This window comes from Ornithodoros turicata, chromosome 6 (assembly GCF_037126465.1).
Source record: "Ornithodoros turicata isolate Travis chromosome 6, ASM3712646v1, whole genome shotgun sequence".
In the NCBI taxonomy this organism is placed as follows: domain Eukaryota; kingdom Metazoa; phylum Arthropoda; class Arachnida; order Ixodida; family Argasidae; genus Ornithodoros; species Ornithodoros turicata.
Window position 1 is genome coordinate 57,500,714 of NC_088206.1, and position 26,891 is coordinate 57,527,604.

General features: G+C 46.5%; 1 protein-coding gene across 10 annotated transcripts in view; it reads right to left on the reverse strand.

Annotated features, from left to right (window-relative positions):
* LOC135396793 (synaptosomal-associated protein 25-like) overlaps nt 1-26,891 on the reverse strand; it is a 292,543-nt gene that overhangs the window by 124,976 nt on the left and 140,676 nt on the right. For 2 of the 10 annotated variants that reach the window (XM_064627972.1, XM_064627967.1), the window contains exon 1: nt 652-2,064. The exons of 3 other annotated variants lie outside the window; for them this stretch is intronic. In XM_064627972.1, coding sequence (XP_064484042.1) covers nt 652-765 — 114 coding nt within the window. In that variant the 5' untranslated portion in view covers nt 766-2,064. Of the gene's footprint in view, nt 1-651; nt 2,072-26,891 lie in introns of those variants that run through there. 5 more of the 10 variants (XM_064627974.1, XM_064627966.1, XM_064627973.1 and 2 more) reach the window with 5 other exon arrangements.

Consider the following 26,891-nt stretch of genomic DNA (forward strand, 5'->3'; position numbering starts at 1 on the left):
GTTCGACTAGTTCCCAAACCGGAACGAAACACAGATAGCAACTGTGATAACTGAGACCAGCAACCATATCGATTCATAACAGAGGCTATATAGCGATTCCAATCTATATGACACTATAAGTAATCAAACTTTTCAACGGTTTCGTCTGGCAACGAGTCAATAGGAGAAACTGATGAATTCGTAATTCGTCTCTCAACGAACTGAGTCACACGCAGAATGCGTCGAGTATAACTACGTCTATTATAAGGGTAAGTGCACACAGAGAAGGTCAATGTCGGCTATGCATTACGCGGTCTAGTCAAGTATTTCCGGGACAGTGAGGAGGACACCAAGTTCGAGAGCTGAGGGACCTCAGTCAAGAAGTGGAACACCCCCACCCCCCAAATCACGGGCCTTCGTTGGCTGTAAAAAATCTATCTTTCTTTACTGCTTCCTCTATTTCATCTCTTCACGTTATTTTGTTAGCGCCCCGCTTTAAGTTCCATGGGGTAGACGAATCAACATTTGTGGAACTACCATAGTGCATATTTTTCTTCGTACATCCATCCGCCTGCGCACCACAACCAGAAACCGAAACAGAATTCGCCCTCACAGAAAACAATGAAACAACAGCTGTACCAGAACAGATTGAGCACATTTTGATTAGCTTACCTCTGCGGCACCATCCTCTATCTTTTGCTTGAGCAATTGCGGCGTTTCTTCTTCCCCTATCGCGCCGTTCGCCACGGGGTTCGCCGCTGCCGAACCACCTGGACCGAGCACCATTTTCTTCGCCGTTAATCTTTCTCCAAGTTGGTGAAATTAGTCAGTACCCACTTCACGACGACCGCAGATCCGACCAGTTAAAAATATACACCTTTTTTTTTTTTCAAATTTTCTATCGACTTCCAAGGAACTAATCAGCTACGCACACAATATCTCCTTATCTAAATATATTATCGCTACGACACGCTTTATCTAAACCTAACGTGCGAACACCCTCACCGAAGTTGCGTCTATCTACGACTCAGCGGCAAGCTAAGACAAGGATTTGCCACCAACACGCCGAAGAGCGGCTAATCTTACCGAGTGCTACGATATTCTCGTACCTTATCTCTCGTCAGCTACCGTCACAGTAGGACGATCCGTGGCAGGATCAGTACCACAAATCGTTATCTATTTGGGCTCGATTCTATTTCTTTTTTTTTTCGCCAACCGCCAGACTAAACGGTCTCAATCTGAGGCCTTCCTTCTTGCAGTGTATCTGCTAGATTCAGCTATTTATCTGTCACCGGCGGCAGATGTCGGATTGTCGAGTTCCAGCAAAAAAAATACGTCGCGTCAAAAATAAGCTACGATTGTTGCTGGCGACAATTCACAGCTGACATCCGTGCCACTCACGCAAGTTGACGACGTCGAAGATGCACAATCACGCACAACACTGGGAACACTTCGTCGAAAGAGTACGCCGAAAAAAAATACTGGGCAACAGCCGAACACGGGTCTGTATGACGTACGAGTCGACCCTTTTCGGCGACTCCGGCCAATACGAGCGCTGTGGTTCGCAGACGGTGTAATCCGAACGGAAGATGGTTTACCGGAAACAGAGTATACCACGTAGGAAGCGTTGGCACACTGACATCAACTTAAAACAACGTTCCTCGATACCAAAAGCCACGCTTTGCACCGAGAAATCTTCGCACAGCTGGAGAAAGGAGCTCGATACTTTTAGCCGACCAACGTATCCAACAGCCTTGACGCGCCACCACGAAACAGAACGTCTGCAGACAGTGTTTGGACACTGTTCCTACGAAAGCCGTAAGGAATAACCGAAGGAAACAGTTCGCAGCGAGCTTCACACAAAAGTACGGTCACGTAGAGGAGTTGTAATAATCCGAAAAGTCGTCGAAACAAAAGTGCGGAAGCTGAAGGTACGTGGCCTGCAGAGCCGGCAAACCTAGGGTGGAAACAGCCCCATCCTGTCGTCCATGGGGGTTAGCGTCGAGTATGCGATGTGGCTGCTGTGGAACAAGGCTGAAGCAACACCGGCCGACCACTAGTGTGGTCCCGCGGGTACATTCGGGCCGGTATCGCGCGTCGTTTTCAACTGCGCCAGAGCAGCGCGCGCGCGACCAGCGCGAGCCCCGGTCACAGCGCACGCGTCGAATCATGCGCAGTGAACCGCTTGAGAGACACGTGGTACGGGTCTGGACGACGGCGCGGTAGTTGGGCAGTGCGGGTGTGCGAAAGCATTTCTGCTGCACGCTGAGTGTTGTGGTGTTGGAAGCATGTTTCGACGGGTGGTGTTTGTTTTGGTTCTCCTACAAGGGTACCTCGTGTAGCATCGTGTCTCTATTATATCTGGGTTCGTTCACGGAGCTGAGAATGTAGCTGTTTCTCGCGGAATGTAAACAAACATGTTGCAAGCGGGAAAGAGAATAATATACGGGACGAGACACACACACACATAAATGTTAGATGAAGATGAAAATGAGATGGGCGATTCACCGCCGTGGTGACGGTACGCTGCCCCATTGCAAAAGAAACGGCTGCATCGCAATTTCACATCGAGCGTACAGGCATGACTGTAATCTACATGGGAGGGGTGAAGCGAGGCATTTGATGTCATTAGCACCTGAACTGCACGAATGTTATTTTCTTTACACAGTACGTATTTTTAGTATCGAAAAATCAACATTACTTTGCTGACACAAGTCCCTTCGTACGAGGGCAACGCGGCCGCTTCCGCCCACTTTATCTTTCATTCACGTAACTACCCGACTATGCCCCCTGCAAACACGCACTTACGTGCACGCATCACGATCAATATCGTCGATTCAAAAGCACTGCAGACTTACAAGACCCAGCCCTGACGCAACAAAAATAAATTAATAATAATAATTGGGAATTATGACAAGCGAGGCAAACAGTTCTCTGCACTTTCAACTTTAAAGCAAAACAGGCTCACGCTTTAGGCACTGGAAAAGCATCTTCCTGCTCCAGACCTCGGTGAAGTTGGCTGTGCCTTTCTGAACAAAATGCAGGTGAGGTTTCAGCCCGCCAATCAGAGACTCCCAAGCCTAAACTAAGCCTAGGGAAAGTGGAGTTGTTGTTGTTGTTGTTGGTGGTGGTGGTGGTGGTGGTGGTGGTGGTGGTGCTATTGCCGAGCTGTCTGCCTTCGTGATACGCTGAAGCATGTAACGCTGGGAGCTCACCGCCGCTGAATGCACCAGAAAGAATAAGCATACCCTGTAAAGCGTACTCTGCCGCAGGAAGTCTCCTTATGCGGCAGAGTCACCTTGCCGTCGTTGCGATATCGAGATTCACCTTATCGGAAAAGGAATGGAACAACTTCGTCAGTGGAAAGTCACGCCGTTGGCTACACACACCATAGATAACAACGGCTTTTCAGTAAACGATAATTAAAGGCGCGGCTGCCATGCGAACCGCCATTAATCTGTCGTTGCGAAATTAAAGCTGTTAAGGGGGTACTAGCGGTACGGCCGTCAATATGCATTAAGGTTTTTAAAATCACGTTAAGCTTGACAATGAGCCCCGTTCATCCTTCTCTCTCTATCTCTCTCCCATCCCCTCGCGCAGCTAACTTATAAGGAGCATGATAACAGATAACCTGGAGCAGCTACATGTTGCCACGGAGAGTAAACATAAAGTTAGAGACGCCCGCATATCCTTAGAGACAATAAATATATATACAAAAACTGACGGAATTATTTTTCTACTTCAAAGAGAAAAAAAAGAAGAAGCCGCTTTAAAGAATTGACGAAGTGATTAAAGTCTGGCTACTCTAAAATAATTCACAAGCACCCAGCTTTTTCGAAGAAAACAACCCGCGCTAGAGGACTCCAACTCATGTTTACTTGATGCAAAGGCCCTTCTCGGATGCTGCCTAAATAGATTACTTTCACCGACTTGAAAAAGAAGAAGAGCAAACCAAGAGGCTCGCTTATTATCGAGACGAAATCTTATAAAGCATCCCCCAACTCAGGCGTCCACTTTCTTGGGACCTTTGGAGACTTTGTCGTTTGATGAGAGACGGATAAGAAAAGTCGTAGAAGGAATAAAGGCAACAACGAAGAATAAGGGTACGCGGGAGGTATTGGAGGAGGAGGAGGAGGAAAGTTATTTGCGTTTCATGCAGCATGCCGTGAATCTGCCTTTCCAATATGCATTTGCATACGCTCTTTTCCAGGTTTTTCGATCCAGGGGGTGTAACTTGATTTGCGAGCTTGAGTCTCCGTCGGTTATTAATTCTTCCTTGACACCGTACTGGCAAAGATTACGTTCCACTTAGCGCTCACCCTTTCCTGATTAGATTACGAGAAGCCGTATAGGGAATATAGTAACGGCGCAAATCAGTTTTTGCTGCGTATCCTAGAGACCCCGTATGTAAACTGATACGTGAAAGGAAGTTTAATGAAATATCCGCTACAATCAATTCGGTCATCAGTTGCGAAGCCTCGAAATGGTGCTCAAGGACAGTTGACAAGCACGTCAAGCTACACAGTGCAACTTTTTTCCCAGTATCCTGTAGCTTTTTATTTATTTATTTTTGTGCAGTATATGAAATGAAATACAATTACTAAACGAAATAAAATAAAAACGGTATTCAGCAGTTGTACTGATGCAGATCACACAGATGAAGGACTATACAACCGACTTGACCAGCGGCATGGCCGAGCGGGTTAACGTGTCCCGCTCGTTCGTGGTAGCCAAGGTCGTACTGAAGACTGGGAGGTGGTGGGTTCGAATCCTACCACCGACTGTGCTGTCTGAGGTCTCCCTGGGTTTACCGAAGACGTTCCAGACGAATGTCGGCAAAGTTCCCCCTGAAGTCGGGCCACGACGCATACTAACTCCCCTGTCTTCCCACTCCTTCCTGCTGTTCTCTATCTGTCCACGTCTGTACGCCGCTCATAGCCACAGTTGCTTCGCGGCGCTAACACGGAATAAACAAAACAACCGACTTGTGCGGATGGTTTGCTTCAACACATACAGGGTGCTTCACTTAAGAGTGATCCCTAATTATTTAAAAAAAAATGTACTTGAGATAAAAATTAGAAACCTTCTGCGTCGTACTTGTGAAGGTTTCTGCCGCCCAAACAGGTGGTCTCCATCAGTGTACCTCATTAATTTGTTTAATTAGCTTAACTGAACACAACATGGCCACAACACCCCATTTCAGTTACAAGAAATTTGTCAAATCACTTGGTTTTTTTGCCATAGTTTCTCACACCATGTGTGAAATAAAATTCAATTCAATTCAATTCATAACAGGATCTTTCCCGATCTTTCCACAAAACTTTGACACCCGAAAACACGTAAAAAGTGCCCGAAAAACCGTCGCTCATCAAGGTTTCTCGTTCAAGTTGCCCCGCCTAAAGTATGGGGAGGAGGAAAGGGCAATACAGGAAACAGCACAGAACACCCGATGTCGGTGATTATCGGTAACTGATGGCTGCGAACAGATAAGCTTGCGAAGACAAAATGCGTGATTGGGCCGGTCCCCGCCCTCCCCCCCTTTTTTTTTTTTTTCAGTTTTTCTCAGGCTGTTTTCATGCGCAGTGGGAGTGCCTTCGGGCCTTGCCGATAGCGCCGCCACTGATGAAATCCGAAAACGTGCTTGCAGAGATGGCAAGTTTTCGGGTGTCGAATTTTTGTGGAAAGATCGTGAAAGATCCTGTAATTGTGACTGAGATGGGGTGTTGTGGCCATGGGCTTTCTAATTAGCGCAAAAAAAATGTTACCTTTCCTTGGGAATTTTTTTAGTTCAATTAAGCTTATTAGACAAATTAATGAGGTACACTGATGGAAACAACCGGTTTGGGCGGCAAAAACCTTCACAAGTATGACGCAGAAGGTTTCTAATTTTTATCTCAAGTACATTTTTTTTAATAATTAGGGGACACGCTTAAGTGAAAGACCCTGTATATTCATCTCTCCTATGTCGTCGTAATCATGTTTTGTATATACAGAAATTTAACTTACATGTCATGCGGATGTGAACGAAAGGAAACCATTTTAAGACAACGAAATACTTGGGTTAATTTATGTCACGTACTGGTTTTAACCTTATCACTCCATTTACAACTGATGACAATTTCAACAACGTTTTGGAGCATTATAGCCTGCGTCGCTGCTGCACTATAAAAACACTAACCATCACCATCATCATCACCACCATCATCAAGGATGATCATGTTATATTTTATTATTATTTTGTTTATTCACAGCACACACTGGAACTCTGGAGCGACAGTCTGCAGAGCATGACGAGGTACAAGATACCCATCATGTTGCAGTTTCAGCAGTGCAATAAGTCATACATGTGCGTACACATGCAACATAGGAGGAATATAAAGAGAAAAACTAAAAAAATAAAACGTATCTACAGAGAACATTACATACAAAACCAAAACTAGTCTACTGTTAATTTCGGTACTTGTGTCTTTAAACACGCTGGTTTAAAATAGCTTCAACTCACCGAGGTATAACCGCGCAACAACTGACGCCATATACAGCGCAAAAACGTAGATAAATAGGGTGAGCGGAACACAGTGAGGACTTATCTGCGTACTGGGTCGACTTCAGCGCTCCAGAGTATCACGTGCCAGTAAGCTATGATACGACGCATACATTCATGGATTGCATGTTCCACGCAGTCGAAAACATCTTCTCGGAGATTATCATATAGCTGTCAGGCGGGATCGTCAAAGCAGATAAAGAATTATGATACTGTTGCGACGCCTACATGAGCCTGCTGCGTCGCCTACATGCAATGCAGCATCACACAAAAACGGAGTTATTTGTCTTCATACAAAGCAATAACACGTACTCATACAACCAAGAAAAGCACGAGGGCGGAAATCGAGGAGGAAAACTATTATTGAATGCGGCCGCGACACGTTAAAGCAGGGGCTTCGAAATGAAACTTTCAACTGTCCTTTCGCAACATTTATAGTTTTCGATCCTTCCCGCGTCAGGAGCGATAAAAATAAAGAATGCTACGCCGTCTGGGACTGCTCCTATGGTGAAAAACACGATGTTCGGCGCATTGGGACAGTAGTAGTAGTAGTACTGATCTGAGAACGGGGTTATAAATTGATTCGCCGTGAGCCAGCTGTTTTGTATGCAGCCCGCGACTGGCGCTGGACAGTTGGATTGCGTTGACAAATGGAGAGAGATATATGGATGTAGATGGACTGCGGGAGGTCAACAAGGAAAGGGCGAACCGTCAAAGGGGAAGAGATGCGAACTAGGTTTGTTAGAAGTCAACAACAAAAGTAAAAGATATCGTTGTACGACCTATTATCTAGGGAATAACATAAGCACATTTCAACTTCTTGCACTAACAACGGTCTCTTTTCACTTCATCATTTTGGCTGGTATAGGGCTGTTGCAGCGAAGTTTGCGCAGCGCCATTTCTTGCCCAAGCGGCCACGGATAGAACAGTTTTATAAGGGACTTGGCGAGCCTGAACCTGAACAGTAACTAGCTTCATCAGCAGGTTCTGTATGGTGTTTCCATGCGGTATGGCGCTAAGGTAGGCTACAAAACCTGTAGGAAACGCACGGAAAAAGCGGTGCCTCTTGCCAAGTGCGAACAACTCTAGACCACGTATTTGAAAGTGCCGCGTCGTCTGCTAAACTCCCGCGCGTTGCATATTTTGGGACGCTAACGTTGCTACTCGCTTGCGCCGCCTGCGCAGAAACAGGTCTATGCTTGGAATGCATTACTACCTGAGATAAGATATCTGCCTTAACTCCTTCGAAAGTGAAGTGGACGCACTTTATTTTCATTTTCGGTGCTTATAACGCTGTGCCATATTTTACCCTTCTTGCTTTCGTGCTCTGCTCTTTTATCAATAGCGTTTATCTTCTGTCATCTTGCCAGCACCCGCTACCGCTACTCTCGCGAAATGCGCAAACTATAAAGAGTACGAATAACAGGCACACCCTCACTATCCAACCACGTATGGCGTAACAACAGGGAGAGAAATTAGTAGAGCTTGTTCTTTTTCTGTTACACATCAGTCGACTCTGTGCATGAGTGCCCTGACAATATATATCTATATAAAAGTACGTATATGCGGACACATGGCAAATGATGTAGCAGAGAGAGTGAGTAGAAGCCTACACGCTTCGCTAGATCGATTCCTTTCCTCTGGCTAAAAATGGGAACGTACAGGAACCGCACCAAAGACAGAGAGGAAGGATGATCGTTCAAGGGCAATGGCACCGCTTCCGCTCGCTGGAATCACTTCCGCGCATCAAAGGGCCTATGGGCGGAAAGTCTGCAACGTCTCTCATTACGGTTGTAGGTGTCACCTTCACCGTGAGGGGAAAGCTACGTTTCTTCTTCTTCTTTTCAACTCGAGGTCTGAGACAGGCACAGTGTACACTTCCAACGGTGATAACTAACAGGCAAAAATGGAAAAAGTCTAGCCCTCGCCAGTGAATAAGATAAGTATTTAAAGAGATTGAAACATTTAGATAATATATTTTACTAAAGAACAAGCTTTCGGACGGAGTTCGTCCTTCCCCAGGTGCGATACATTGAACACTTGGTAGAGATATTTATACTAATGTGCATAAGAGAAATGGGACAAAGAACACCTTTCAATGTATCGCACCTGAAGAAGGACGGACCCCGTCCGAAAGCTTGTTCTTTAGTAAAATAAACTATTTAATTATTCCAATTTCTTTAAATATACTTATCTTTCCCAACGGTGATCGATGAAAACGCACCTGCAGTGGGAGTCGAACCCGGTCGGGGATGGTACCGCTACGCCATATGCCTTTTACGTGTATTGCACCAGGCCTGAAAGCTTCACGATACACACATTCAGAACTGATGCCAATTTAATTCAATTACCGGAATGGCGCTCGCTAGATGGCCGAAAATGGTGGCGATGTCGTTATAGATGGCGATAAGTGTAAAATATGATAGAGAGTTAGTACATCGTACGCTATCGCCTTTGCGTACGTATGGGATAGCGTTGGTGGTTCTGCGCACGCGCAAAACAAAGAGCTTCGCGCAGTGCACAAAACGGCCACGCTATCCGTTACGTATACGCAAAGGTGATAGCGTAAGGCGCACTAAAGCACACTTATCTCTTGCGCGACCGCCAGAAGCACCAGCGCATTCCTTTACGTACGCGAAGGCGATAGCGTACGATTCACTAAAACTCACTAATATGTCTAAGGGTAATAAAAATGCGGTTTATGGCACGCATTTCGAAGAGTCTAATAACACAAGTAACTGAAACGCACGTGAATTCTGATTCGTGTACAAGGCACAAAAAAAGGTGTGATTGTGTAACGAATTACACATATGCTAACTCATCCACACAACTAGCCAGGACAGGCGTTCACCCTGTACGCACCCTCTTTTACACGTTTTCCGATCACACACACATTATCGCAGACAAACACAAGGGGGGGGGGGGGGGTGTCATTTTTTCTCAATGCTAAGGCAAACGTAACACAGAGGGGCAAACACAACACCTAAGCCTCGCAACGGCGAGTTGCATATTGCGACAATACAGCGGCCGTTAATGAAAACGACGACAGGCCTCGGCAGTAACTGAAAGACACACACGAACGAGTACAGAACGGGTGAAGCTCGAAGAGGTGCGTGGGGAAAACAGAAGAGGTAATTTGGTGTCTTATGCAGCTGCATAGGCAACGAGCAAACACTTTCTCTCGATTTACGAGCGACGCTACACGCTGTAAACACCCGCATTTATTAAATCGCTATCATAAACCCTGTTCCCCTGCTCGTTCCTGTCAATGGCCGTTAAGGTGCATATATGCCGGCCTTCCGCTTTCTACGCCGCTTTTGCTCTTTACCATTTTAGCCTTAGAGTATTGTATGTCAACCGGTGTAATAACCACACGTTTAATGTGACAGCAACGGCCACGTCTTTATTTTGGTGACAATTTATGGGGGTTTGTTTATTCGCCAGAGGCGATACTCTACTGTAATGCGCTTCTTTCTTTCTTTTTTTTCTTCTCGGCCTTCGCTTCCAGGAATGTGACTTTCAGACACTAAAGTTCTCTTCTTTTTCTGCCCCCTTTGGATTAACATATATTCTCCTCCCACCCAACGCTCAACTAAAAAGAAATGCGAAAGCTTCGCTGTAGCCTGTACCAGTTAGCGTCCCCAGAGATCTAGGATGATGATGATAAGGACAAGAAAAAACCCGGACAGAAGTCCATTCTCACTGCCGCCGACCCAAGTGCGCCTAGTCTATAGTCTCGTAATGCCTTCTGGGCTGTGTTTTTCTTTTCTCCCCATGCTTTTATGCCAAATTAAAGTATAGATCGTTAAAGTGACCACACGTCCATCCAACTATGCCCTGACATCGTCACAAAGAAAAATGCTCCTACAGACCAAAGTGGCAACAACAAAATCCTATGACACAAAAAGCCTGCACTCAACTTGAGTAACCGCAAGCAAACAAGCAAACGGCAAGACCACGAATCAGCGTCAAACACAAGCTTATCAGGAGATGAACGAGCCCTAGAGCTTGAACCCGGATGCTCTCTCCAAAGCAACACGAGTGTTTGCTTTGTGTACACTCCGTTATACTACAAGAGGAAACACGATTGTGAGTAATAAAGCTGCTGCTCTTTCTGTAGCTCCTATAAGGAATGAGCTACTTTCGTAAATGGCGGCGACGATACGCTACTCGCTGAAGCGATCGGTCCGTCTAAACCTTGATCGATTAAATGCGTTCAACGATGCGTCGTATTTATGGTGTTTTGCCTCTAGGCTGGTGGATGCTGTAAACAGCGTGTTGCCGATAATCTATACACGTAGTGTGGGGATGCCTCCGTTTATATTGTAGGGCGGAGTGATTACTGCGGAGCACCGACAATTTCCCTGCAAGCAATGTTGCAAAACCGAAAAAAGTTTCGAAATTTCCTTCGTATGTCTCTTTTTGGGAACCAGCACGGAAATGAAAGGTGGATATTGCAATACAGAGAAGTCTTTCAGGCAAAGAGTGTCGGGATAAAGGACTGCTGTGCTTGCAAACACCTTTATTCAAACGACCTTGAGTTTGAGGAGTTCAGGAAAAGGACAGTTTGCACGAAGAACAGGACGTGGTGGATTCAAAACCAGCTATGAACTTTAAAACATCAGGTACAAATCCATCAAACCAAGAGAGTCAAGGAAAGGTGAAAGAGGATAAAATATCGCAGCACTGCGGTTATAGCGACGTCACAATGCGCCTATGCAGAGCGAAAACGACGATGTTACACGACGGCAACACCAATATATATACGGTAATAGATGAAAAGTCTGATGGGCACGAAATTATATAAATACAAAATAAACGAGACGCGGACAACAGACGTAGGAGTATTAAGTAAAGAAATGATTTATTATGAATTAAACAAGTTAATTGAAATGCACTAAGGGAAAACTATACACAATTGCATTCAGCCTACGTTGCGGCGGAGATTCCGCCTTCGTCAGGACAACAGTATGAAGTTATACATTGCGTATTATACGAGGGGCGTTCAAGTCAAACCGGGACTTTCTGTCTCCTGAGTATACAAATGGCTCCCGCTACTTCTTTTTCGTCATTTTCACACATGACAGGCCTCCGCGTTCACCACGTAGTGGTCCAAAGTTTGTGCAAAACAGAAGACACGTGCTAGACAAGATGGCCGACAACGAGGTGAGCGCGCACATCGAACAGCGAATTGTCATGATGTTTCTCGTGAATGAAGGCGTAAAGTCATCTGAAATTCACAGAAGACTTCAGGCTCAGTATGGCCACGATACACTTAGCCGCAGCCAAGCGTTTGAGTGGTGCAAACGGTTCCGAGACGGCCGTACATCAGTGCAGGACGATCCCGGCCGGGGCGGCTCAGAGCCCAGTGTCAGATTCCTGAGAACATCCAACTTGTGGAGCGCCTGATCCTCAAGGACCGACGGATAACATGTCTCGAACTGGCTCGAAAGACGGACCTTTCTGTGGGAACGTTGAACACTATCATTCATGAACACATCCAGTTTCGGAAAGCCGGGCCTCATCACCAAAGGAGTCCTCCTCCTACAGGACAATGCACGCCCGCATACCGCGCATCTCATGACACGCACCTTACAGGAACTTGGCTGGGAGTTGCTGCCACATCCCCCTTACAGTCCAGACCTCGCCCCCAGCGATTTCCATCTCTTCGGGCCACTGAAGGCGTTCCTTGGGGGCCACCACTTCAGTAGCGACGACAAGGTCAAGAATGCGGTCCGATCATGGCTGCTACGCCAGGGGCGCGAAGCTGTAGTAGAAATCTATTGTAGCTGAAAACTCACGTGACCTCCGGAGCTCGACCAATGACTGAGGACTAGCCACCCTATTTTTTTTTCTTTTTTGATTATGTCGCGAATGACGTAAATGACGTGTTATCCGTTTCTCTCTCACTACTTTCCTCCTCTCTGCTCTGCTTCCCGTCTTCTTTTGTTCCTTTTTTTTCTTCCATGCACTGTTTTTTTGGTTCGCGTTTGTCGGAATGCAGTGGGAGTTACAGGAATACGACAGAGCCTTGGTTGTTTGTCACATGAAGTATTTTATTGTGCAACATACGGTTATGCAAGCAAGACGTACACAGGATGACATTAATATTGCTCCAGAATTTGCTTGAAGAAGCTTGATAATGTCGGACTGCCTCTGGCAAGGACTGCACTCTGGACTCTGGGAACTGGAGCTCAGTGGCTGCAAGATGAAAAAAAAAAAATTGTATCAGATATACGGTTATGCATGTGAAAGTTGCAATGTAAATAGAAAGAATAAATGTGCTATTGAACGCGAAAAATAAGAGCGGTGGTAGGGTTGCGAGAAGCTCGCAGCCATGGGGTGTGATGAGCGACCTTAGTATAAAAAATACCTTTTATTGCGCTACTTCACAATGATATATTCCGACCGATTAGCTTGACAATCTTGGCTTTGGCGCTACGTACAGAACAGCTACTAAGTCAACGCGTCGTACGAAACTTGTCGAGCGAAATCACCAAGAATCAGACTTACAGTAGCGTCATACCTTTATACAGTACGACGTGAACGGGTATTTAATCATAACGTTTAGATGATATTGTTTCACGAAAAGAAATATAGTCTACCATCGTATCTGCAAAGCTACGCTCTCGGTCACCGCATATTCCGGTAACTGTTAAGCAACTTATTCACAATACACGAAGTGAATGCGGTGTTGTAAGGCAACAAACAACGGCAAATGACTTACCTCTCGGCAGTCGTTGACCAGGTATCGGGTACGAGGCGTTCGGGCGCTCGAATACTTTCTACACCAAGAAGCAGAGCACAAATGTTGCGCAGGCATCTTCCCTGGCAGCTGTTACTGTTCGAGGACACTCACATGATACAGCTTGCGTTTTTAAACAGGAAAAATCAGAACTCATAGTCCAACACAACCGCTACACAACACGAGCCGTCCGAAACGGACGCCGTCGACTCCGTGGACGCCGGTTCCAACCGGCACAGCCGCCGCGCTGTCGCCTGTTCGAGCGCCCGCGAACAAATTTGAAAACGGCCAATCATCGCTCAGAAAACGAATTCATCCTCATGGGAACCAATCAGTAATTACTAGCCACTGGATGTCTCCATGACGTTCAATTTATGACGTTTTCTGACGTCCGATGACGTGAAACGCATGAAGCGCCTCACTTTATCCCGCAAAGGAACTGGCGAGTTTCGGGCCCTTGGCTACGCGTCGGTAAGGATTTCTACGCTGCTGGCATCCAAGCCCTCGTGAAACGCTGGGACAAGTGCATTAGTGCAGCTGGAGATTACGTTGAAAAATAAAACAAATTTCTCGCCTGTAAGTTCGTTTTACTTTTGCGAAAAATGAAAAGTCCCGGTTTGACTTGAACGCCCCTCGTATATAAATACTTCTGTCCTGACGAAGGCGGAGCCTCCGCCCCAACGTAGACTGAATGTAAATTTCCCTTAGCGCACATTAATTACCTAGTTCAATTCATAATCAATCCTCTTTTTTTTACTTAATTCTCCTACTTCTGTTGTCCACGTCTCGTTTATTTTGTATATATACAGGGTGTCCACGCTAAGTGTGAACAGATTTTTTAAAAATATATCAATCACTTTTTCCGAGATGAAATCAATTGCAATATAGCATATGCTGAAGGGCACTCCCTATGGGGGCATTAACAGACTCCTAAGGGAATGTCTTAATTAACGTTCAATAATTAACTTTTTAATTATAAAGGCTACGAAGTTGCTCCAATGAGAACATCTGATCTCTTCGATCACCAGATACCAAAACCGTTTTCAGAACAAAAATCCGTTCGGTAGACCGTGCGCAAAAAATTCGTGAAGGAACGCTATGTTTTGCTTTATTTGGTTTATTGCGCATCTTCAAAGGAGCGGCTTTCCTTTATCCCCAGTGTTAGAGAGTGAAAGAGCACAGTGCCGCCTCATGCGTCGAAGATTAGCTTTAACTTGCGGAAACAAAACAAAAACACAAATCTATCGGGTGACTCTATCGCGACTGCCCTTATCTTGGGCTGCATTTTCTGTTTTCTTTTAATCTTTTTCCAGGACGCAAGAGGCGATAGTGTGCTCTTTCATCCTCTCGTATTGGGGGCGAAGGAAAGACGTGTCTCTAGAGATGCGCAATGAATAAAATAAAGAAAAAATGGCGTTCCTTCACGAATTTTTTGCGGACGATCTATCGAACGGATTTTTGTTCTGAAAACGGCATTGGTATCTCGTGACCGAAGAGATCAGATGTTCTCATTGGAGCAACTTCGTAGCTTTTATAATTAAAAAGTTAATTATTGAAAGTTAATTAAGCCATTGCCTTAGGAGTCTGTTAATGCCCTCCTAGGTAGTGCCCTTCAGCATATGCTATATTGCAATTGATTTCATCTCGGAAAAAGTGATTGATATATTTTTTAAAAATCTGTTCACACTTAGCGTGGACACCCTGTATATATATATATATATATATATATATATATATACATGTTTATATATTTCGGGGCTTTACGTCACGAGACAACTGCGATCATAAGCGACGACACAGTGGTCGGGTCCGTGGATTAATTTTGCCTACCTGATGGTTCATCAGCTCGACACACAGCACACCACATTTAACGTTCCTCGCGGAAGACGGCGTGTCTAAACAACTTGTACTCTTCCACTAAGCTGCCAACGTCATCGGCCGTGTTTGATCCCGCCATCTTGGAATCAGCAGGCGGACACGCTACCTACTGAGCCACCGAGGGCGGCGACGGCAACACCAAAATGCGCTTGTTTTGCCAACGATCCACTCTTTCCCAGTCACATGATATCCTGGTGTGACGTGCCGCGGCGGGTGGTCTATTACACCAGTTACCTTGCATGCTGTTACTATAATGTACCTCTATTCAGACTAGATATGTGCAGCAATCGCACTAGGAAGACTGATAAAGGGGCGGGGCTATCCTTAAAACGATGTTTAGGATTTTTCGAAACCCCGCCCAGTTCATGAAGCAGAGTACCGATGAACTGGTGCCTCAACCGTTTATACAGCGGAGTCGAAGACGTCCTATCACCCAGAGCTTCTTACATGCCTTCCTCGAACATCCACTTATTCAGTGACTCTAGTTCCTACATACTTTCGCACCACCTGCACAAACCCATTTATCTATCAGACAAGCGAAACATATCGAACGATTACTAACGTGTTGGCAGACAGCCTAAAAAAAGAACGCAAGACGAAAATCGAAAGTGCTGTCCTAGCGACGCCTCGACGGCTTCATCGGCAATTTGGTAAAGAATGGATGAAGCAAAGTCGAAAATATAGGACGGGCAGGGCGCAACACAAAGGAAAGAAACAAAGCGTGCATCTTATGGAAGAGTCATCAATAACGGAGTCCCTCCATCCTTTCATACTATAACGCGCTCTCAAAGGAAAACGTCCACCCGGGGAAGCGCAACAATGAACACGAAGCGACAGATGGACAGAGGTCTCCGACAAACGGAGAAAAGCTTCCTGGCCAGACACAACGAAATGGCCACGCAAACATACAACGTGTGTCGTCGATGGAGGAAACATTGCACGGGCTGCTAAAAGCAAGAGATGACGTTGAGAGAGTAGTTAGAGAGGAAGCAATATACGGGCTTGCGAGGACGCACTACGGTTACGTAGATGGAACTGTCGCGGTTGTTGCGGACGTGACGCGGGTGGGAAATGTACGGCTCCCTTTCGCGCTTTCAAGCTTACAGTGCTAGGGTGGGCAACGGCTTTCTTCGATCTTGCGCGGGGAAATGACTTTCGGCGATATTACGAAGTCTGTACTGAGAGTACTTCGATACAGTTAAAGTATACCGCAATGCAGTTGAGACGCAATCTCATAAAGCGTAAGTCCTCAGGACTCTAACGTCGCAATTTTCGTCTCAATCACGCTCCTAGATTGTGAGATAATCAAAATTGAAAATGGCGGGCAACACTGTGCCCAAGTAGACACAAACTTCGCATTGCCCGTCAAGTACGGCGGCGAAACTATATTGTATGCGCATAACACTGGGTCTAACTCAGCGCCGTCTACGGCGCAGTATGGAAGTCAAAATCGTAACAAAAAACGGAATACATACAAAAGGAATGCATGCAGGCCCGCTAAAATTAGGATCGCCCTGACCGATTTCATCGCATTTTTGACAGCAAACATAAATATCAGAGCGACATATCACGTGTGTGCTATGTTGCTAGGTGTTGACAAGCAACAAGCTCTTAAGTGACAAGAGCTCAAACATGTAAGCTGCTTGCTTGTTACTTTACAGCACCTTTGTAGGTCATGACAAGCCCCTATTTATACATCATGTTTTTCTATTATGAAAAGATAGTGATTAGATAAGATAAGAAAAAATACTCTGGGATACCTAGCAGACACAGGCCCACTGGACGAACACTAAGCCTTTGCCCTGTGCTGCCGTCGCGTGCGTGTCAAGCTAACTCATCAATCCACACAAGCGGGGGAACCCACAGCAACCCACATGCATTAAGTGGGGGAACAACCCACAACAACCGACATGCCAGTGACACCCCATGATGTCATCGTATGTTGTTGTTCTTCTTCTTAGATAAAGATATTAGATGAGATAAATAAGATTAGACGACAGGCAAGATTTAGATACACCCTATCTTTTAATCTGAAAATATCGTGATTATATTTTTTAAAAACAAAAGCAACCCGATAGTAGTGCCGGCGAAAAAGACCGTGCCTCATGAGCAACCTACGATTCCCTCTCATTTATAGTGCAGACAGTACAACTGCGGTATTCCTCACACTTTTATGGTGTATTTGGTGTCACAACCGAAAGCCTTATCTTTACGCGATGGGGTTAACCCGCGGCACTTTGCAGGAAAAATCCGCTCCGTAATAACTTAAACTGTGTTGCTCAACATGGCATCTGCATTCCGTCCCTATAGACCTTGTCGCGTTACTCTCAAACCACCTGTCTCCGTGCGCTCCTTCGCCTGATTCCCGGCGAAGGCACAATAGAAGTAGACTGCCAAGAGCATCTGCTTCCGTTGGTATGAATACCGGTGGGCGTCGTCTTTAATGAGCATGACTCACGTGACCGCTAACATTCTACATAACTAGCCATCCGGCAATAATCTGAGTAGCGTATGAATGTTCGAAAGATCGAGGAAAAATAAAGATTGCTTGCTTCCGCGTGCGATATGCACAGTTTTACACGTGAGGAGTGCTGGCTGATGCGATATCGTTTCTACACCAGGTCCCGATCGGGGAAAAAATGAACGGAAACGAAATGAGCACTAAGAACACGAAAATCAACGAGCACACACACAGAAAACTGTTCATTTTTCTGTGTGTGTGCTCGTTGATTATTTTCGAACACCGAACACCAAATGTCCCCTGGATGTACGAATAAAGTCTTGACGGATTCGTACGTCCGGTGAATATCTGAGGGACATCCATCGGACGTACGAACTCGTTGGGACATTATTTGTACATCCAAAGGATATCCGGTGTTGTTGGGGAAGAAACTCGGCTAGTGGCCGTAGGGATCGCAACCGATGACGCAGCGCGCGCACACACACACACACAAAACCTTACGATTTTGGCTAATCTTCGTTTCCTTACAGTAGAAACACAGCTCGCTCTACAAACGCTCTCAAACGCACATTGGACGGACAGCCATTGCCCACAGGGCACATAGCGTGACATAAAGCGAAGTGTGCGAACTGTCTCCATGTACGAAACACAGCACGCGACCGCTGTGTCGCTTAAGCCTAAGTTCCCCTCATAAAAACCATCCCAAGGAACTCCACTATGAACGGACAGCAGACGATAGTATTCGCAATAGATAGGAAGCTGCATCACCGCAAAGCCTTATTCCGTCGATGCGTAGACCGGCAGACATACGAAGCCTGCTGTTTCTAAGAACGGAACGCACGCCACCGACGCGAGTCACGTAAAGGCCGCACCGAGCCTACTTCGTTCACGTGCACAACTCGGGAGCCGAAATCGGGTGCTGCTCTTGCTGCTGCCGGTCGTAGCGTTATCGAGCGAGGCTGGAGCATATGTGGCCAGGCACGCAAACAGAACAGAGTGGCTCCCATCCCTGATTCTCTTTGTTGTGTTAGTGCCGGGTCCTTCGGAACTTACCGCGGACCTCGTGCAGCTCTGCAGGTAGAACGGGAAGGGGATACGCCAATAGTTTCTGCGTGGGATTGCAAAGGCGCGTTATCAGCTTCATTCTTAATCTGATGACGCCTTTTTTTGAGCGTCGTCTTTGAGTGCATGCTCGCCGAACGTTTTCCGATTATCACGCTCCCTAAAGGAGCGAAGCTCACAATTACCCAAATATGCAAATCTTTCAGCTCTATAGACTAGAGTCACTAAGTAGGGATACAGAGTATCGCATTCCTTTTCCGCGCCGGAGCCGTCGTTCGATGTCCGCGATTGGGCCGATCGTGTCACGTGGTTTCCCCTTCCAAGAACGCACCGTCCATATAGAGTCCCCTCCATCCAAAACCGGTTTTCTCGGTTCCGAGCTGGCTCGACTGCGCCCTGTTCTCCGGCGGAGACTGGCGTCCCATTGCTAGACGACGCAGCCGCGCCGGACCCAAAAATGGCGGTCTCGCACGCCGGCATTGCTCATTGTCGCTACTCTGCTCCCTATTTAGTGACTCTACTATAGACGACCCCCTGTTTACAAAAGTGACGTCACGAGACCGCCGGTTCGAGGTTATATTTTGCTGTGATGGGCAAGAAGCGGGAAAAACGCGTCGGCTGATAGGCCAAAAAGGCTGATAAGGTTGATAGGCGCTTTGCGCACCGGCGTTACGTAATCAATGACGTAGGGGTTCAGGTCATCTATCGATCATATTTATCGAGGAACAATTACATTGAAAGCATAATCCGCGCGACTCTCCGCTGCCTTCTCTGCGTCACTCGGTTATACGTCACGTTTCTCCGACGAATCGCTACCCCGCATTCCGCACACTGGAGCTCAGTGACTTTTAGAGCTCCTAGCCAATGAGGGTGACACGATGTCACGCTATTTATCTCGAGGGAGATCTTGCCATGACTTCTGAGCACTTTTATCGAACTTAACTCGCGAGAAATTCAATTTTTCCAGTTGATATTCCAAACTTGCCAAGTCAACCTCGCTTTTTTTTTTTTTCGACAGAAACAGAATGTGCACGTCGGATTTATACCAGATTTCATTGGAAAATACATGCCCTTCTACTTTGGTAATTGCTAATAAGATATATATATATATATATAAAAAAAACGTCGTTTCGAGGCGCCCAAATTGTTCTCCGTCACATTAGTGCAAGATGCGGCGGAGGGAAAACGTCGCCCACCCCTTCCTGTTTCCTTCTCGCTCTCCTTTCTTCTGTTGCGTTGCAACCCAGTGAAAGGGCAGGGACATGGCCCCCTGGTATCGCGTTTCTTTCGGAGATTTGAGCGTGGCCGGAAATTTGCGCGCCTCGAAAAGACGGTTTTCGCAATTTTTTTTTCTTCGACTATTACTATTGTTGTAGTGAAGGTATTTTGCAATAGAGTGGAGTGAATCCTGTGTGCGCTTTCTGTTCACGTAACAACAACAACAAAAAAAAAAAGAAAAAACTCTCCCCCCACTTCTTCCTGCTGTCCTCTCTGCATCTGTACGCCACTCACAGCCACAGTTGCTTCGCGGCGCTAACACGGAATCAGAACAAAAAATAAAATAAAACGTGAGGTCGACTTGTCAAATTCCGGAGTTCAACTTCGGAAAATTCAAATTCTCGCGAATTAAATTTGATAAAGTGCTCAGAAGAAGTGCTCAGAAGTCATGGCAAAACCTCTCCCGAGATAAGTAGCGTTGACCCCATAGTGTTCAGACAAGTAATTTTTAATACGTTTTTTTTTTTTTTTTCACGTTACGTGAAACACACTGTACTTGCTGCACACTGTACTTGCAAGCTGCTGCTCCAAGAACGTTCCCCTTTCTAGGGAGCGTTTATCTCATCTCCAGGTGCGCGTTCGCGAGTGCGATTTCCGTGCCCCTTCTCTCAAGCTGGGGGAAAACGGTGGTAACCCCGGCGTATGACGCATGTTCCGGTGCGCGTGCATAAAGTTTGACGGGACCAGGCTGTGCCAGCTGCGCATTAATTACGCAGCCGTGAAGCCCATTATCATCAATTAACACGTACGTCGCAGCTTTAAGACGCCTGCGTTTCTCCATGTTTACATAATGGATCGCAGAGACAGCAGGAAGTTCAATAGAGGGCGCGCACGCGAAAGCGTAGATTCCGGAGATTATCTAAGAGACCTCTTAAGTGGAGACATCAAGGATAGATTCCCTATGGTGCCCGGGAAAGTAGGCACGGGAAGCTGATAGGCAAACGAGCCGAGACTAGCTCCATCTAGGGACAAACACTAACAGGGAAGCTGCTCAACGCACCCACTCATTTCAATGTGGAAACCGCCAGGTCATTGATGGGTTCGGATGGAGCGTCGCAGCTGGGACGCCAGCACCTTTGAAGCCCGCTAGAGTGACAAATAGGAAGTGTGCATTCCAGCTTTCACATTGCTTTATGATGATCTTGTTTCGTCGGCGCCTCGGCAGTGAAAGCAAGCCGGATACACCTGTCTCGATCCCTTGGGAACGAACAGCTGAGTCGGTATGAGAGCTTCACCGTAACTGTTGACTGCGATTGGCACATTGCCAGTTTATTTATTCGTTCTCCCTAAGGACACAGAGCGTTTTTGGAGGCGCAGTAGGTAAGCATAAGTTTAACGAAAAGGTTAAAATGACTATGAAGCGAGATATACAACCACCATGTTTTTATGCACCACCATGCAGACCCCGATTTTGTGAGGACCGATGACACACACAAGCCATTACATCTCAGTTGCCCCCCCCCCCCAGACTTTTCCTGTCAATCAAGATTGATGGCCCCGATCGCAGCGTCCACAGACGTCCGCCATGAGACGCAGTGGGAGGCCGCTCGGGATTGGCGGACAGGTACCTCGTGATACTGCAGTACCACATAACGCATAAGATTACTAATTGCTATTAAACCCCCGTTTGAAAAATGGCAACAATTCTCGAGCAATCGGTTTAAACAGTTTCAACCGCAGGAACATCAGCGCCATCTGTTGGCCTCATTCTTTTCGCGTCGTCTGCTAATTGCCATCACCCATTGTCTCTGCACCATTGGAGTGACCACAAAGTGAAAGCGGTGAAAATGACTTGTCTGTCGCTGTTGTATGCAAAGCCTCATATCTTGCAGATTGCCACGGATGCCTAGTTTGAGTTGCAGTGTCCTGGGATGCACCAACCGTGCATTTTCAACCACCGGCATATCCTTTTTTTTTCTCCCGATTCCACTGCACTGCGGAGCGTATATTGCAGCGATATTGCCAGCGTAGTTGCATACGTTCTCTAGAGGTGGCACACGACGACGACAGACTCGGTAGTCGGACGCGAGATACAGGGGTTGCTTCCTGAATAGGCATCTTCACATGCTCCACCCTGTACATACTGCACAGAAAGAGTAATCCTTAAATGTATCATAAATACGTTTTCAAGTATTTATGAATCTACTTTAATTACTTCCTTTTCCTAGTATTTCTGCTGTATCTATTGTATCTTAACTATGTCCTTGTTCCAGTATTTAGTATCGTACGCATTTTAAATTATTGTTTTTATTAGATCGTACGTGTCTGCTCACGAGCGAAAAAAAAAAAAGACGTCTATGACGCCATGGGATGATGCCAAGGGCGACCTTTTCCTGTTATGTCTGCGTGTTTTGTTTCTAAACAATGTGTCATCCTTTTGCCCCTTGGTGACTACAAACGGTCGCAGAGAGAAAGCAAGCATTGCCCAAGCTCCACGCCGGAAGCAGGAGTCATTCGTAAATATTCAAGAGCGTAACTAGGGTGGACCTTGTGCGCACGCACATTTCTGCGGAGCCTCGGGGACTGCGCTCGTAATTTCCGACCCTCGGATCCGGAGCTATAAATTCCCCGGGAAGGCTCGGACGGTGAGAGACTTGCACCTGCTTCTATCCAATTCCAGTTTTCTATGCGCCCGTCACTACAACCCACGTGGGAGATATTTGCTTGTACATATATAAGGGACTCGCAGCTACCGAGCAATTTCGTGCGGCCTTCATCTTACTGGCCATGACGGTGCACTGGGTTGACAAAGTGCTATACAAAAGGACGGAGCTGTACGACAAGACGGTAATAACTGTGAAAAAATACATACATAAAATTACCTAAGCTGTAGAAATGAAGATGACGGCACGGAGAAAACCGGAAGACACTGACTGGGTGTTAGTGTACAGCAGTTAGTGTCTGAAAATCGTGGGAATATTGAGCAATGCCCCCAAAATGTTGAGCCAATATCGGAAAAATAAAATCAATGAGCAATCTTCGGAATAGTGGGTCAATATACCTAACATTTAACCATTAATGAGAGAATTTTGACAAAGAAAAAAGAAACAAACACCATGGTACCAGTTTTGCCAATATCCATCCAAAATGGATTATGATATTGTACTGCTTGGGCATGGACACGCTATAATAACCACTTTCCTCGGACCACTGGCTCGACTATTGCTTTGTACCTCCTGGGTACAACCTGAGTATATAGGTACGATGAACAAGTGTACTGCTCTAACGGTCATTAAGAGAAATCTTCCTGAAACCAGGACCTAAGTACTGTACCGTACTGCAAGTACAGAGAAGATATTCACGAAATAATGTGATTAAAAAAATAGCTGTTGTTCTTTAACGCGTATGACACGAGAAGGGGAGAAACATGAGAAATTTCCTTTCTAAAATCGGAAAAACCAATCCCAACTACCCCTCAAGGGGGGCGCTATGATGTAGCACAGCCGAGCAACGGCAGCATCAATTCTCGTGTTCAAAAACTAAGTTTATCCTAGGCACAGTTTCAACATCAAAAGCGAATGTAACGCAAAGGAGAAAATAAGTACCGGTGAGGCGAAAAAAAAAAGAAAACTGTACCGGCGAAAAAGAGAGACCGCCAAACGGTGAAAAATGGTACCTTCTCGGGGCCCATCGGAATCGCTGCTTCTTTTCTCGGACGTCTGGTCCATAAATGATGAAGTGCTCTCACTATATAGATCGCAACGTTCAGAGAAACCTGCAGGTATCATTGCGATCGAAAGAAAATAAATACCGCACGATGTGCTCTCTTCCTTCCGTACGAAGAAAATGGCAGGAGTGGAGTTCTCCAGCACCAACAGGAACATCGTCAAAGAAAAACACGTGTTTCTGATATTACATCAACTGAATGATGCAAGAACGTTACATGAAATATTACATGTTGAGCTTCAACGGCTTCCATCGGTGCGACGTCTCTGGTCGAATATGGTGCAGCATCGTCATGCAGTGCTTTTCTTCCTGGAATTTCTGAGAGACACTCGCTCTGCTTCTGAGAACCCGCTCTGCTTCACCAGCCGACGTTTTAGATTTGGGGGGGGGGGGGGGGGGGGGGGGCACCTCTAGCGGCACCTCCCGACGACAGGCTCTCCAAGCGCCTTGCTCGTGTTAACCGTTCGTCGTCACCAGTTACCGTCTCGCCCTCAAACTTTCCCCTTCACACTTCATTACTCTCAAACTTTCTGATCGCCTCGAGGTCGTTTCGATTGAGCTTGTCAAGCCAGCGTTCTTGGACGATGCCCCACAGCAAGCCTCTCGGCAGCTATCCGCTCGCCCTATTTCCCCGATAGCTGCCGTCCCCACTCCCCTCACCGTACGACGGACACTATGCCCTCCGGCAGTTCACACATTTCCAGCCTCCTACCCGTCAGCCGGTCATGCCACGTAATTTCCTCACCTCACTCCGCCTGTTTTCCCCATCGTACCACTTTTCGAGACGTCTCCCGGCTCTCGTTCGCCACGGACCCGCACTGTTTCATCACTCACCAGCCGACGTTTTAGAGGGGGAGGGGGGGCACTTGTAACAGCACCTGCCGACGACGGATTGCTCGTGCTCACCGTTCGTCACTCACCACCATTACCACCTCGCTCTCAAGTAGTAAAGACGTTGTTTCTGCCGGCCTATTGTCATCTCTTCACGTCGTGACATCCGCATTAGCCATCGTGGTCGGGGGGGTCACGACTTCAGGGGATGGGATGGGATGGGAGGGGAGGGGAGGTAACGACGTCAATAGAAGTGTGTCACGTGCGGCCAGTGTGTCTTTTTTTAAAATTCCATGTTAGCGCCGCGAAGCAACTGTGGCTATGAGTGGCGTACAGACGTGGACAGTGGAGAGAGGACAGCAAGGAGGAGTGGGGGGACAGGGGGGCTAGTATGCGTCCTGGGCCGACTTCATTGGGGAGCTGTACCGACATTCGTCTGGAAAGTCTTCGGAAAACCCAGGGAAAGCCTCAGACAGCACAGCCGGTGACAGGATGTCAGTGTGTCTCATTAAATCATTATCTTGACACTGTGCTGCCTGTTTCAATGTTAACCAGTGTGCCATAGGGTAGCTTCCTTATTCATCGTCACTTCATATATTTTTGTTGTTCAGGTGCTTGGCCACATTAAAGCAAAATGCGACGCTTATGGAGAAAGTAAAGAATTATAGGGTCGACGCATAAGAAACCCTATCTCGCTAACTAAGATCCCCACTGATTATTGCTCTAGTGTCGCCAAAAGATTAGGACATCCGAAACAGCCTCTTTGCCTTTCAAGACAGCAGCAACCTTTTTGCCGTCCTCCGTCATTCATATAAGGGTCGATTCACACGATGCAACTTTTTGCTGCAACTCGGTTTCCGCTATAGTTGCACGCAACCGAAGTTGCACCAAAACGGTCCCTTTCATACGGCGAGCAACTCGGAATGCCGTAGTTGTCACCGAGCTCGCCAGATGGCGCGAAAAACATCATTGTCATCATTTTCGTCCAATCGCACTGCGACTTCTGCTCGTTACGAGTTCAATCCGTTGCGAGTTTGATAGTTTTGCATAATTTCCACTGGTTAGTGATAATTTCATCGTCTCGCGTACTGCCGCTGCAATAACTGACACATGGAAGTCTTCCTGATTGGTCGCGCTTGCAAGGCGGAGCCGTGTGATTGACAGGTTGCAGCTAGAGTTGCAGGAGAAATCGCTCGTGAAGCGATCGGCTCTGCAACTCCTGCAACTCGAGTTGCGCAACCAGAGCTTCGCGTTCACACGGTGCAACTTGGTGGCGCAACCTGGTTGCGCGAAACTAAAGTTGCATCGTGTGAATCGACCCTAAGTCACTGTGGTTGCAGGCAATAACACTTGGAACAATTCGATGCTCATTTTTCTTTACGCTTCGTTGACGTTTCCACGAGGAGAGGTCACAGTTCTGTTAGAATTATGACGGATAATTTTCTCTTCTTCTTTTGCGCCTGCCATATCGGGCTCCTCCTGCTTTCTTTTTAGTTTCAATGATAACAGATGAGCTTTCTCGAAGTTCCGCTTCTCTGTTTTTATTTTCTTAATCGAAGCACTTTTCGCAAAAAAAAAACAAAAAAAAAACATTAAATTATTTTCTAGATATATGACACTATGTTAAAATTTAGAGCCGCGAGGTACATACTGAGTTATGGGGATAGGAAACGTTTTCTTTTTTAGTGCGATTCCTTGTCCATATGCTAGATGAATACGCTGCATTCGTTGGCAAATCTAACGGAGAGGTTCATGTATATTCCAACAGCGTTCACGATCGAGTGGGACAAAGATAAATTTCAGTACATGATTCCTTTCCTGTAGCACCAGCATGAAATCAATTAGGCAAAATACAGAAATCAATTTCATCGTTTCATTGTTTCGTAGTTATACTCTTAAAACAAGGACGAGAACTTCGAGACATATGTTCAGTTCCATGTTAAACCTGGACGTAAATGGTTAATGCGATGCATCTCGCATACTGATGTTGAATGACGTTGATCTAAACAAAACATGTATTCACGGCACGCACAAAGCAATTTATGGAATGGATCCGGTGGTCGTCTTGCTATGCCGGGCTTCAAACCCTTCTTTGTTGGAATCCAGAAGAGATGGTCTGTCTCCGGCAAGTGTTTGCAGGCTATATTTGCGTTTGTTCGTGCCACCTACAAGGTGGTGGTGGTGTTGGTGAAACGGCTCGCCGTTGTCGGCCTCACAGAGGTGGGAAACGTCACCACTGACACCCTGGAGGAATGTGGGTTCTGGGCCGACTTCTAAGGGAACTGTGCCGACATATGTCTGAAAGTGCCTGAGGAAAACCCAGGAAAAACCCCAGACAGCACAGCCGGCACCGGGACTCCAACCCGGGTACCTTCCAGTCTCGACGTGACATATGGGAGGTGACAAGGTGAAAAGCGATGTTGACATGACAATATTCAATGGGAAGTGCC